Source organism: Orcinus orca, chromosome 15 (genome assembly GCF_937001465.1).
Source record: "Orcinus orca chromosome 15, mOrcOrc1.1, whole genome shotgun sequence".
Taxonomy (NCBI): Eukaryota; Metazoa; Chordata; class Mammalia; order Artiodactyla; family Delphinidae; genus Orcinus; species Orcinus orca.
The window spans coordinates 24,406,065-24,418,634 of NC_064573.1; the positions used below are offsets into that span (position 1 = coordinate 24,406,065).

The following is a 12,570-nucleotide window of genomic DNA, read 5'->3' on the forward strand; positions in this document are numbered from 1 at the left end:
TGGCAGGCAGATTCTTAACCACTGCACCACCAGGGAAGCTCAGTTTAGCTGAACTGATCATATAGATAGATGCTTCTCCTAGAGTTTGCTGTTCAAAGCCACCTACAGTCTTCCAACCCCGGTGTTGGCCAGTCTGCCTGGGAGAGCAGCCTTCCGGGGCAGTGCGCTTCCATGTTGTGTCATGCTCCCACTGTTCTCATTCGTTCTGCTAAATTATACCCCCTGTCAGAGGAGCAGCAGTTATTCCTCTTTCTTTCCTCTATGGCCTCAAGCACAATGCTTCGTATACAGTTGGCTCTTACCAGTGTTTAAGGACCCATCACTGAAGGACCAGCGTTTACACAATGAGAGTAAATGAGGGAAGGAATGGTAGGGAAACTGGCTCATCCCAAATTCACCTGTGAATAAAATAACTGCATGTAAATGCCTACCTGGATATCTTATGACAAAAGCTTGAAACAGGGTACTTTCCATCTGCATGGAACCTGCCCACCACAGCCCACGTGTGTGCTGCCAGCAGTAACTCACCTCGTCCATCCTGTCCCACGCCCTCTCCCAGCAGTACTGGCCTGCCTCACTACTGACCATCACCCATCACTTGTCTGTTCAGAGGCTTGAAACAGTCTTTGAAAGAATTTTTTGTCATGTGCTATATAGCTATTTGATTTTAAATTGCACTAAACTTTCTGGAAACATGCCAGGGGCTTGCTAGAGTTTCTGATGCTATCTATATAATGGTGGAAGGGGGAAAACTCCATTGAACTTTTGTGGTAATAAAATTATTGCAGTTGAGCCCTACATCTGTTCACTGAACTTCCTGTGGGTTTTCACCAGATCACATGACTGAAGCAGAGACAGTCTTTAAAGCTTTTGGTCTGCTTATTATACCCGAACCTCAACCACCAAATCAGACCTTTGCTTCGTCTCTGGGCTGGGCGTCCGGATGTCCCACTGCGGTGGGTTGATTCACTGGAGCTGATAAAAACATTCCGGCCAAACTTGAGAGTCTAGCATTACCTCTGGCTCCAAAAGTCAAAACAACAAGATTGCTGTAAGTAGCTTTGGATTGAGACCAAGCTCCAAGCTTGAGAGATGGTTTTTCCCTCCTTGTTGAGCTGAGTCACAAGACAACTGTCTCAGAAAGAGAGGGGTGAAAGCCTGGGCCTGTGGTGACCAGCACCCCGCCCTCTGCTAGCCCCTTCCAGATGAATGCTTGCCGTAACTGTCAAGTCAAAGCCCCTGTCCCCCCAGACCTCCCTCCTCCTGTCTCCCAGAGCCTTAATGGGTCCTCAAGCACATGCACCCAGCAGTCACTGGCTGGAGCCCACAGGGCCCTGAGAAGGGGAGAGGGGAGATGAGGTAGCGGTGGGGGAAGGCCCAGGTGGCCTGAGCCCTGCTGGCCGGGTCAGGAGTGAAGACACTCTCAAGTGAGGAAGCTGGGCTTCCCCCAGCCATCACAGGATGGCATTAGCGTTCTCCACAGGCTTGAAAAGAACATCAAGGAACGAGTGATTTTTTTCTAGGTTGTTGATCTGGCATTCAGACTATGACATTTCTTGGGCTGAATTCTGACAAAATGTGTCCCCAGTGTCATTAGTGCTAAATAAAACCCTTTGCCTTTCTTTTCCTTAGCTCTCAGACTTCTAAGAGGATTAAAGGAGCACTTTTTTTCTTTTTCTTTTTTTTTTGACCACACGGCTTGTGGGATCTTAGTTCCCTGATCAGGGATAGAACCCAGGCCGCGGCAGTGAAAGCGCTGGGTCCTAACCACTGGAGTGCCAGGGAAGTCCCGAGGAGCACATGTTTTTAAGAAAGTCTGTTTCACTCTCAGCCCATGTGGGCTCTCTGTCTGGCTAGACAGACGGGGAGACTTGGGGGGGGGTCAAACTTGGTGCAGCTTGGACACAGCTAGTTACGCCGAGGCTGCATTCCCATTCGGTCAGGTCGACTGAACAGTGTTTTCCAAACTCTTTTGCGATTTATGCCTATTATTCACCCTTTTAAATTGTTCCCAGTACACTGTCTTAAAAACAACTCATTGCAGGAAAAAGGAATCTTTTTACCTTGTGCTTTGTTATGTTCACTTTGTTATAGCCCGTCCTAGAGAACATGCTCTGTTTTTCTTGCTAATTATGCTTTATCCCCCTTTATGAACCTTTTAAGTGCTGGTGAAAAGTTTCAAGCAGGTAACTTAAGAAATAATACCAGAAACTAACATACCATTGTAAAGCAATTATACTCCAATAAAGATGTTAAAAAAATTGTATAAAGAATAAAAAAAATAGAGTTACAGGAAAGTTGCAAACATATATATATATATATATATATATATATATATATATATATATCTCACAGCTCACTTGTAGCCTTGAGGCGAGAGGAACTGGTGCTGGAGCTCAAGGGGCGTGCGAGCGTGCTGTCTGCAGTGTTTGAGTTTTGCTCGTAATAGAAGTGTGTCCCTGCTGCTCTGTTTGTGCTTGCTCTTTGGGTTCCCGCATGTCCAGTGGTGCACGCTCCATGGAAGGGGCCGGGCCTTCATTCTCTAGCACAGACGGGGCCACGCCTGGGACCTCAGCCCACTTAGCCACGAGCTCTCAGGCCACAGCAGCTCAACCATGGTCTCCCGTTTGTCTTGATTTTAAGCAATTGGGAGTCTTAGTCTTTAAAACCAACTGCTGTCAACCCACAGGACAGCTCAGGAACCTTCAGATATTGACCGTCTCCGCTGAGACTGCCCCCAGGTGAAGCCTGGCTAAGTGCAAACCAGCAAGTGCCTGACTTGGGGGTTCCCGCTGAACCCAACTCATTCAGCCCTTTCTCCAGGTGGGCCCAGCAGAGCCCGGGAGGCATGCAGAGAATGCCAGTGTGTAGACCTTACTGGGGTCATCTCGTAAAACCACACCCAAAGGAATCAGAAGGAGCTTAAAGGTCCTTCATTTTACACAAGGTGAGACACCTGAGTCCTGGAGAAATGCTGTGACTGGCCCCAAACTCTTCAGCCTGCCAGTAGCTGAGCCAAGACAGAGCCAAGGCCTCCTGACCCCCAGCCTGGGGTCACCTGGACTCCAGAGCCGGAGATCAGTTCCATCCCTTCCCCGTGAGGACACTCAGGCACAAAAGGCTAGCAACTTGGTGGCCGGGGGACATGGAAGAAGTGTTTGAGGCACACTATCATTACTGGAAAGACATGGAAGCCTCCCGTCCATGCAGGATATAGACATTTTCAAGAAGCACGCAGCTGAGCACCTGTTGACTCTGGAGAGGCTGCAGAGGAGAGGTGTAGTTTCATTCAGCCTCTGGCTCTACCGCTTCCTAGCTCTGTCCTCTTTGGCGTGTTATTTATCCTTTTGAACCTTGGTTTTCTTAGTCATTCAGTAGAGTTAATATGTGTCACAGGATTATGTGCACATTTGAAGTCATGCGCTTGTTCATTTAACTCATCATTCAACAAGCATCTCCTAAGTGTCAGTAGTATGCCAGGTGCTCGCAAGGTCCCTGCCCTCCTGGGGCTTGTATTCTAGTAGGGAAACAGATGGTACCTGAGTAAACAAACACATGCACAAGCTAATCCCCAATTGCCATGAAGGAGATACGCCGATGAGCTGAGAGGTGCCGCTTTTGCTACCCGGGTGGTCGTGGGCGAAGTGAAAAGCACCGGCACGTGGGCACTGTCAGCGCGTCACTTCCCCTGAGCGGGGTGGGCCCTGTGAGCTAGCAGAAGGCCCGGCGTCGGCCTCCTCGCTCTTGGTCACCTCAGCCGCTTCAGCCAGGGCCCCTCGGGGTTAGATGCCACACCGCTGTCGGAGGTTGTTGAACATGCCACATAATCAGCCAGGGAGACGGTGAGCCTGGTGTCAAATACGGCTTAGAGGTGACCCTTCTCTTCTCATCACACGGCCGCACGCTCCCCTCAGTTGAGTTGAGTTAAACAGCTACGTCACAGGATTGTGGGCAGACGTGAAGCCACGCGTTCGTTCACTTAACTCACCGTTCACCAAGTGAGGACTCTGAGACGGACAGAAGGCAGGTCTTCAGAACCTAGCTTCTTGCAGTGACAGAACTTTGTTCTTTAAAAATGTTAATGGGGGGCTTCCCTGGTGGCGCAGTGGTTGGGAGTCCGCCTGCCGATGCAGGGGACACGGGTTCGTGCCCCGGTCCGGGAGGATCCCATATGCCGCGGAGCGGCTGGGCCCGTGAGCCATGGCCGCTGAGCCTGCGCGTCCGGAGCCTGTGCTCCGCAAAAAAAAAAATGTTAATGCAGATGAGTCTGTCGCTTTTAAGCCATTTGTCAGCACTTGTTCCTGGGTTTTCACGTGGGGAGGCCCAGGTTCTTTATGTTTCTTTTTTTTAATAAATTTATTTATTTTATTATTTTATCTTATTTATTTATGGGTTTTGGTTGTGTTGGGTCTTCGTTGCTGTGTGCGGGCTTTTCTCTGGTTGAGGCGAGCGGGGGGCTACTCTTCGTTGCGGTGTGCGGGCTTCTCATTGCGGTGGCTTCTCTTGTTGCGGAGCACGGGCCCTAGGCGTGTGGGCTTCAGTAGTTATGGCTCGCGGGCTCTAGAGCACAGGCTCAGTAGTTGTGGTGCGTGGGCTTAGCTGCTCCGCGGCATGTGGAATATTCCTGGACCAGGGCTCAAACCTGTGTCCCTTGCATTGGCAGGCGGATTCTTAACCACTGTGCCACCAGGGAAATCCTATGTTTCTGTTATTAATAACAGAGTCAGGAAACAGGGTTGCCAAGTGAGAAGTGTCCAGTTGGGTAGAATAAGAGACACGGGCTTAGGACCAGGCCAGGGGGTATTTCTAGTCTTTAGATTTGATCACTGAAAGTTCTAAAATAAGAGCATACCTTACATTTGCATATCACTTCAATGTCAGTCATAATAGCAACATTTACTGAGTGCTTCGTCAAAAGTGTGTGAGGCGCTTTTCCATGGCTCATCTCATTTCTGTGAAATAGAACGGTTAAATTCAAAGTCTCAGAGTAGAGTAAACTCCACCTTTTAAGAGCCTGAGTCTGAGTGAGGGTACAAGACTTGTCCCAAGTCACCTGGCTAATACGGACTGGACTTCCTTTCAGCTCTTAAATGCTGAGAGTGTATACATCTTATTCACAGCTATGTTTTTAGTACTGTGCTTGCTACACAGTAGGCCCTCAGTACGTATTTGCTGAATGAATGAATGAATGAATGAATGAGGAAAGGTGGGGCTAGGGCTCGGATCATATGCCTGCTTTTCAGGTACTTTTTCTAGTTACTTCGAAGATTAAATGAGTAACTATATGTCAAGTGTTTGAACATTCCTGCTATGTAATACGTAATCAGTTATGGTAGCTATAAACGTTACCCATAATCTCAGAATTAATTAAGTTTTTATGGAGAACTTCCATAGAAATAATCATTGATCAGCTTGAAAAACTTCATAATGAAATACATTGCTGTTGTCAGGTAAAGTTGATGCTTTTTTATAGTATTTTTTATGTACTATTTTATATTAGATATGGATATTCTTGCCACTCTGGATATCACCCTACATTGAGATTTTGTTTACGACACTTACTCCAGAGTAAGATGGATTATTGTTTTGACTTAAACTCGAGCCAAGACTAAAAACGAGGCATTGTCAGCTCCGTTTTTACCAGGTGGTGGGAAGGGTAACCACGGGGGTTCCAGGTACTTCTCCTGGTGGCCTTTTCCTAGATCTGCCTGTGTGTGATCTAAAGGCAGTCTTTGATTCATTACTCTTCCTAACTGGAAAGTCATCAGAATTTCCCCAAACCCATGAGGACGGGTAGACTTAGTGCCAGCACATGAACATAGTGCCACCCCACTGAGCAGGTTTTGCCTAAGTTTCTTTAATTCAGTTGGAGGGAATTCTTAGGAAAGCAGCTTGCTCGTTTTACTTCCCATCCCACCCTCCCTGGAGGTGCAGAGAGCAGTCTCGGGTAAGTTGCCTCACACCCTTTCCTAAGGCCTGTCTTCCTAGGAACACCCCTAAATACATCACTCGCTGGAGAAAAGGTTTCACATCTTTTAGTCATTTTTATCACTATGAGCAAGAAGCCTTATTGGTGACGTTACCACTTAGAAATGTAGGAGGTTATTATTCCAGCTGAAAGAGGCAATGCGGGGGACTCTGGCCTTTTCAGACCACCACCTCTGCTCCCCCAGCCCCTCACTTCTCTCCAAGACAGCATGAGAAGTTTTCTAAAGTTGAGGCCATTCCAAGAACTAGGACTTGCGTCCTCATTATTAGGGGGTAAAGTTCTTTTCTTCTTCACACACAGTCCCCCATACTTTCTTGATTCTTGACATCATTGTGGGTTCGGTCATTTCTATCAGGACCAGTAGTGTGTGTGCTGCATTCTGTCCATACGGTGAAAGGGCACAGGACTGACCCCGAAGGGCCCCATGGAGCCTTGGAGAATTGGATTTTAGGACAAAGCACTAGGGTGGCTATGACCGTGGTATCTTTTCAAACTGACCTTCCCACCCATTCAGACCCAGGCTTCAATCTTTTTTTTTTTTTTTTTTAGATGTTGGGGGTAGGAGTTTATTAATTAATTTATTTATTTTTGCTGTGTTGGATCTTCGTTTCTGTGTGAGGGCTTTCTCTAGTGGCAAGCGGGGGCCACTCTTCATAGCGGTGCACGGGCCTCTCACTATCGCAGCCTCTCATTGCGGAGCAGAGGCTCCAGACGTGCAGTCTCAGTAGTGGTGGCTCACGGGCCTAGTTGCTCCGCGGCATGTGGGATCCTCCCAGACCAGGGCTCGAACCCGTGTCCCCTGCATTAGCAGGCAGATTCTCAGCCGCTGCGCCACCAGGGAGGCCCAGGCTTCAATCTTGACTCCAGCCCACAGGCTGTGTGACCTAGCTGCTCCAGGCCCCGCTTCACCTTCCATTGGTGGGGTTGGCCACGTGGGCCTCAGCAGGACAGCGTCGTGACTGACTGCGACACGAGTGGGGAGCCTCCAGAGCGACCTGGTGCCCAGGGAGTGCTCGGTTGGTGGCGGCTGCTTGCCGCACCCTACCGCTGCAAAGGCAGACTTTTCATGGAAAAGAATATCATTGCGTGGCTACCTATAAGACACCTGATTCCATGACAGAGGCCTATTGCCACCTCCAGGAACCCTGTCCCCACACCTGAGAACCCCATGCCAGGCCGGAAGCAGCACAGAACATGTGAGGAGGCTCATCAAGGATGCCCCAGGCCCCCAGAGACCACCCAGCTGCTGAGCGGCTATGGTGCACCCAGAGAGTGGGGGAGATTCGGCCCAGGGTGGGAGGGATTCAAGGAGACTTACTGAGTGGATGACAAGGGAATGGAAAGCTGGGGGACCTAGCTGAATTCCAGTCAGATCAGTACGTGCTGGAAGTAGTGTCATATCCCTGAGCTGATCACACCTTGTCAGCCAGACTGACCCCACGAGCGCAGTGGGGGAAGTTGTCCTCTGCACTGTAAACATTATGGCCCTCAGCACACGGAGACGTTCAGCCTTACACTGATGATAATAAAGAACTGATTTGAAACACTGGTGGTCTGAAAAGGCTGAGTAGTTTTGCAAAGTATGGGGTAAAAAGTGTATGAGGGAGGATATAGGGGTAGGTAGTGCTGGAGTCCGGGCCACTTATAAAACCCATTTGTGTATATTCTATATTTACTGATGCCCTGGGAGCTGTGGAATAGAATTGGTTTTCGTTAAAGCCATAACAGATGGGGGCTGTGCCGTCTGTGGTATGCTGAAGTAACATCCATGACCAGAGGACCCTCCTTTGCACGAATTCCTATACAGTTCTTTAAGATTTAGCTCAAAACTCACCTTGCCACAAAGCATTTCCTGCTTAACGCCACCCCTCTGGCATCATTCTGGAACTCTGAGGATCCAGCACTTAGATGTTTAGTCTTAATCATTGCAAATGTTGTCTTAAAAATCTCTAACTCTGGGGCTTCCCTGGTGGCGCAGTGGTTGAGAGTCCACCTGCCGATGCAGGGGACATGGGTTCGTGCCCCGGTCCGGGAAGATCCCACATGCCGCGGAGCGGCTGGGCCCGTGAGCCATGGCCGCTGAGCCTGCGCGTCCGGAGCCTGTGCTCCGCAACGGGAGAGGCCACAACAGTGAGAGGCCCGCGTACTGCAAAAAAAAAAAAAAACTCTAACTCTGGGTGTGTGTGTGGCTCCCCTACTCCCTCCACCCCCTTTTCTCTTTAAAATCTTTTAAATCCACCCAACTAGGGTCATTTTAGTTCAGGCCCATTTGCCCTTCACCTGGACCAGGCCCTGTCCCAGCCGGATGCCCTCCATTTCTCCACTCTGTGATCAGAGTGGTCCCTGCACAGAGTCACTCTCATCTGGTCCCCTTCTGAGACCCTTCAAAGGCTTCCGGGCCCTTCACGTGGAGGCCAGGATTCTTCACGTGGCGGCGTCCTCCCCTCCGGGCCCTGCTCGCCAGGGCTTACTCTCCCTCCGCCCCTCCTCTTCCCTCCAGCGTCAAGCACCTCATGCCTTCCCTCCGTGCTGCTCCCTCAGAAAGAACACGCTTCCCTCTTCCCTCCCTGGCTGCCCCTCCCCACCTCCCTCAGGCCTCGAGCCCCTAGTCCTTCCCTTCTTCCTACTCTGTTATCATTGTTTTGTTGCTGCTGCTGCTTCTGTTTGTCCCTCTGCTCCACGAGAAGGCACCTTCTGTGAGGACAGGGACTGTGTATCTCCAGGCCCTGGTGCACACGTGGCCTGGTGCAGAGAAGCAGACGTTCAACCAGTATGATAATCAATGAATGACTGACATAAGAGGGATTGAACAAGATAATACACCTAAAGTATTTATCATTGTGCCTGGGACATGTTGGTCCTTATATGGGTGATTGATTCATTGATTCATTCATCAAATTGTTTATTAAGTGTCTGGCCACCCTTTAAGGGGACACAGCGGCAAACACAACGGGCATAGAAATCTCTGCCCTCGTGGGCCACACGTTCTGTGCGTGTGTTTCCCCTCTTGTCCCTTTCAGCCCCCTCCCACGACCTTCCGCCATGCCCCTCGTCTTAGGACACTGTTGCCTTCTCCCCGCCCCACCTGGGACACAGGTCACCAAACTGCAGCCACTCCTGTCAGAATCACCTTCGCCTGGGAGGCAGCCCGGGGGCTTTTAGTAGATGCCAGCAGCCCCTCAGGCTGCTGAAGGAGGAATTACTTCCTCTGCCCTGGCTGGAATAAATAGGTCAGGAGTAAAATTAGAAAATCAAAAGCCCCGAATCCTGGTGAAACGCTGCAGTGGAAGTGCTACTTACAGGACCTCAAAACTGCACGTGTTCTCACTTATCAGCCGGGACTGCAGAGAGCGGCCCGGTCGCCTGGAAGCCTTTGTAGAGCCAGGAATCACCTCCACTGCACCCGCCGCAAAGCCAGAGCATCCCCACCGCCCCCTCCGCCAGGAGGAGGAAGAGGGGGCTTGAGCTGCTGCCCCCAGCCCTGACCGAGGCCCGCCGTGGGCGCTGCCTGCCCGCACAGTCAAGGCTGAGGAGCTGTGAAGGGAAGTCTTCACCTCCACGGTGACGCAGCCCTGAGAGGGAAGCGTCTCAAGGAGGCCCAGCCATCAGTATCCCAGTGGTGAGGTAGATAGTCTTTGTTGAACGCTGTCTGTACCTGGGCGGGGCCTGTTTCCCTCCCTGAGGTTTCTCACCCCACCTCATCCCCTCCAGGTCCCTGCTCCTCTCAGCACACTGACGTCCCTGACCAGGGCCGGTGGGGTTGTGCCCTTCCTACAGGTGATTCACGTGTCCTCCAGAGTCATCTGGAAGCTGGATCTGTGGCCCCGGGGCTCACAGGCCCTCCGACCAGTCAGGGAAGGTGGGCTCCCTGCACCCTGCACACACGCCGCGTATAAACTGCTGCTGCTTTCCAATGGGGCTGTGAGATTGATTACATCATCCTGTTTTCGTTGCAGAAATTTCCAGAACTGAAATTCAAATATGTGGAAGAGGAGCAGCCCGAGGAGTTTTTTATCCCCTATGTCTGGTCCCTGGTGTACAACTCAGCGGTAGGCCTGTACTGGAACCCTCAGGACATCCAGCTGTTCACGATGGATTCCGACTGAGGACGGGACGCCGTCTCCCACCCTGACCCCCTCCAGCCAAGCAGCCCTTCTAGTTATTTTCTTTCTGGGGAACAGAGGTAGACAGATTCCCTGGTGCGTCTTCTGTTAAGGAGGGTCACACAGTCGTGTTTTCCTTGCACGCTTGGGTTTGGAGCATTGGTGCCAGTTGGCAGTAGGTCACTCAGTTTAGATGATAGTGCAAAAAGGGGGGGGGGCACACAACACTAATAAATGTAAAAAGCTGCTATTTCTCATGCATTTTATTTCGAAACCAAAAATCTAGAGCTTTTCCAGGAAGCTGATGCCTTAGGCGCATAACACTGTACCAGTACATACTTCTTTTTCTTTTCTTTTCTTTTCTTTCCTTTTCTTTTTTTTCTTTTCCCCCCCTGCATGTTCAGGATTTTTGTTTTGGTCATGTGTGTGTGTGTTTCAACATTGAGAAACACCAACCTGAAAAGATGACAAGACAGGAATTAATAAGGAAATGAGGCCGTGTATGCATGCAGTTACCTTTCAGAAGGCCCATGATATAAGCCTGGGCGGTTGGATATGAGCCTTTAGATCCTGGAATCTTTCCCTCAAAGAAAGAAGTGGCTCCTTCTCATGCAGCCCGGATTAGCTTTTTTGTGGATTTGGCCTCTGAGCTGTAGCTGAATTAAGTTGGAGTCTAGACTAATAGGAGAAAAAGGAGACCAATTTGATTAATACAGTATTCCACATGAGAGTAAACACGTTTTTCTCTCCACTTCTGACTTTGTTTAAACTCTTTGGGGCCTGTGTGATCGCAGTTGTCTCCCTGAGCTTCTCTGAGGGAAACAGCCGCTGGGGTCGCCCTGAGCAGAGCAGTGGGCACTGAGGACAGAGGGGACAGGCCTTTCGAGTCACGCTCTAGGTCCATGGCCACCCCTTCACGGCCTAGTTTCACTCTCAAAGACACAAGAAGTATTTGCTTTTCTGCATAGGAAGCACATAATCCCAGATGAGACCGACCGAGCACCCGTTTCAGCCTGCCGTTGCCTAATCTGTATCGGAGGCAGCTTCTCTCCCCTGTCCCTGTGTCCCCGGCCTGGAGGCTGGAGTCATTTTGGTTCATCACCATCTTCTGAGGGTCCGGGAGGAGACAGCTTCTGTCACACCGAGCTCTGGGAAAGGCTGAAAGCATGACGTGTCAGTGCACGTCCGTGTGGTTTCCACTCATGAAAAGCCTGGCCGCTCCATCGCCTCAGCAGCCTCTGAGGTCGGCCAGGCGGTTTCACCTTCATCAGGACAGGGGCTGAGACCGAAGCTCCCTGCGGCTGACTGACTGAGGAAGGGCCGTCACTGGCGGGTGGACCCAGGAGGCGTGTGCGGCCTGCCCGCTGCTTCCTCGGCCTCAGGCCTCTGACGTGTCTGCACGAGTGGCTGGGGACTCTGGTTCTTGCCTGAGGTCGCACGGACAGGGCCTCAGACCCGCAGACGAGTCATGTGAAGCGCTTCTGCGTAGTCTGGCTCGTGGGGAGAGGCAGTTGGAAGGTGGAAGGAGGAATCCTCCAGTCAGAAAGGGGACATGATCGGATTATCATTTCAGGTAGCAATTATTTTTATTTCCTATATGGGAACGTGATATATAGCTTTAATTTGTTTCCAAAGCACTTTGATCTGCTTTCCTTCATTTAAACCAAAACACAATTTTTAAAGGGTCACATGGAGCAGCTGAGCCCCTGGTAGGACCCCAGAACTAAGAGTCACTGGGCTGCAGGACCGTCAGTTCTTGTGACAGGAGGAGATATGGTCCCCCAGAACTTGGTCATCGAGCGCAAACTACCAAGAAAGCCTTGATCGAGGGAGTCCTGCAGTCTCTTGCCCAGGCCACCTGGCTCACCAGGTGACCCCAAAGCCCCATTCTCTGGCAGTGTCCTCTCCCTCCCTCCCCGCCACTTTTAATTAATCACACAGTAGAAGTGCTTGCTGGCCTAAAAGCTCAGCTGGGGCTACAACCTCGGAGGAAGTGTGTGAGTACACACTCCCAGACACCACTGCATCACTGCTTCCACTCTGCAAATCCGCCAGGAGTCTCCTCTTTATTTTTATGGAAGATTTATTACATGACAATAAATTTAAATGATAAACTTGAATTATGCTTGCATTAATTTGCTTAGAAATTGTTTGGTTTTCCACAGAGTAAAAATGTGTAGAATGAGGCAATACAGGACCATCATGTGTTTGAATGTAAATTAACATCTGATTTTACCCAAGATACAGAGCTGTTATTGCAACGTGTCATCTCTTCAACAAAGGGTTCTGTCATAATATTTATTTTTAAAAGAATGTGCCCCTTTCAATAGCACCTTTCCTATCGAGAGTTCAAGGCACTGTGCAAAAAAGCTTCAGAATTATAACTCTGGTTCCCACATCACCCACTGAGGCTGGTGTCACAGGATCTGTAAACAACAGCCTCACAAGGTTGGCATCACAGGATGGCCACCATTCAAC

At 50.2% G+C, this 12,570-nt stretch overlaps 1 protein-coding gene across 4 annotated transcripts in view; it reads left to right on the forward strand.

The window, feature by feature from the left end:
- The window catches only part of DYM (dymeclin), a 375,320-nt gene extending 363,108 nt beyond the window's left edge, over window positions 1-12,212 (forward strand). For 3 of the 4 annotated variants that reach the window (XM_033421381.2, XM_049697847.1, XM_049697848.1), the window contains one exon: window positions 9,946-10,344. In XM_033421381.2, coding sequence (XP_033277272.2) covers window positions 9,946-10,095 — 150 coding nt within the window. In that variant the 3' untranslated portion in view covers window positions 10,096-10,344. Of the gene's footprint in view, window positions 1-9,945 lie in introns of all 4 variants that reach the window. The other variant, XM_004266082.4, reaches the window with a different exon arrangement.
- The last annotated feature ends 358 nt before the right edge of the window (window positions 12,213-12,570 follow it).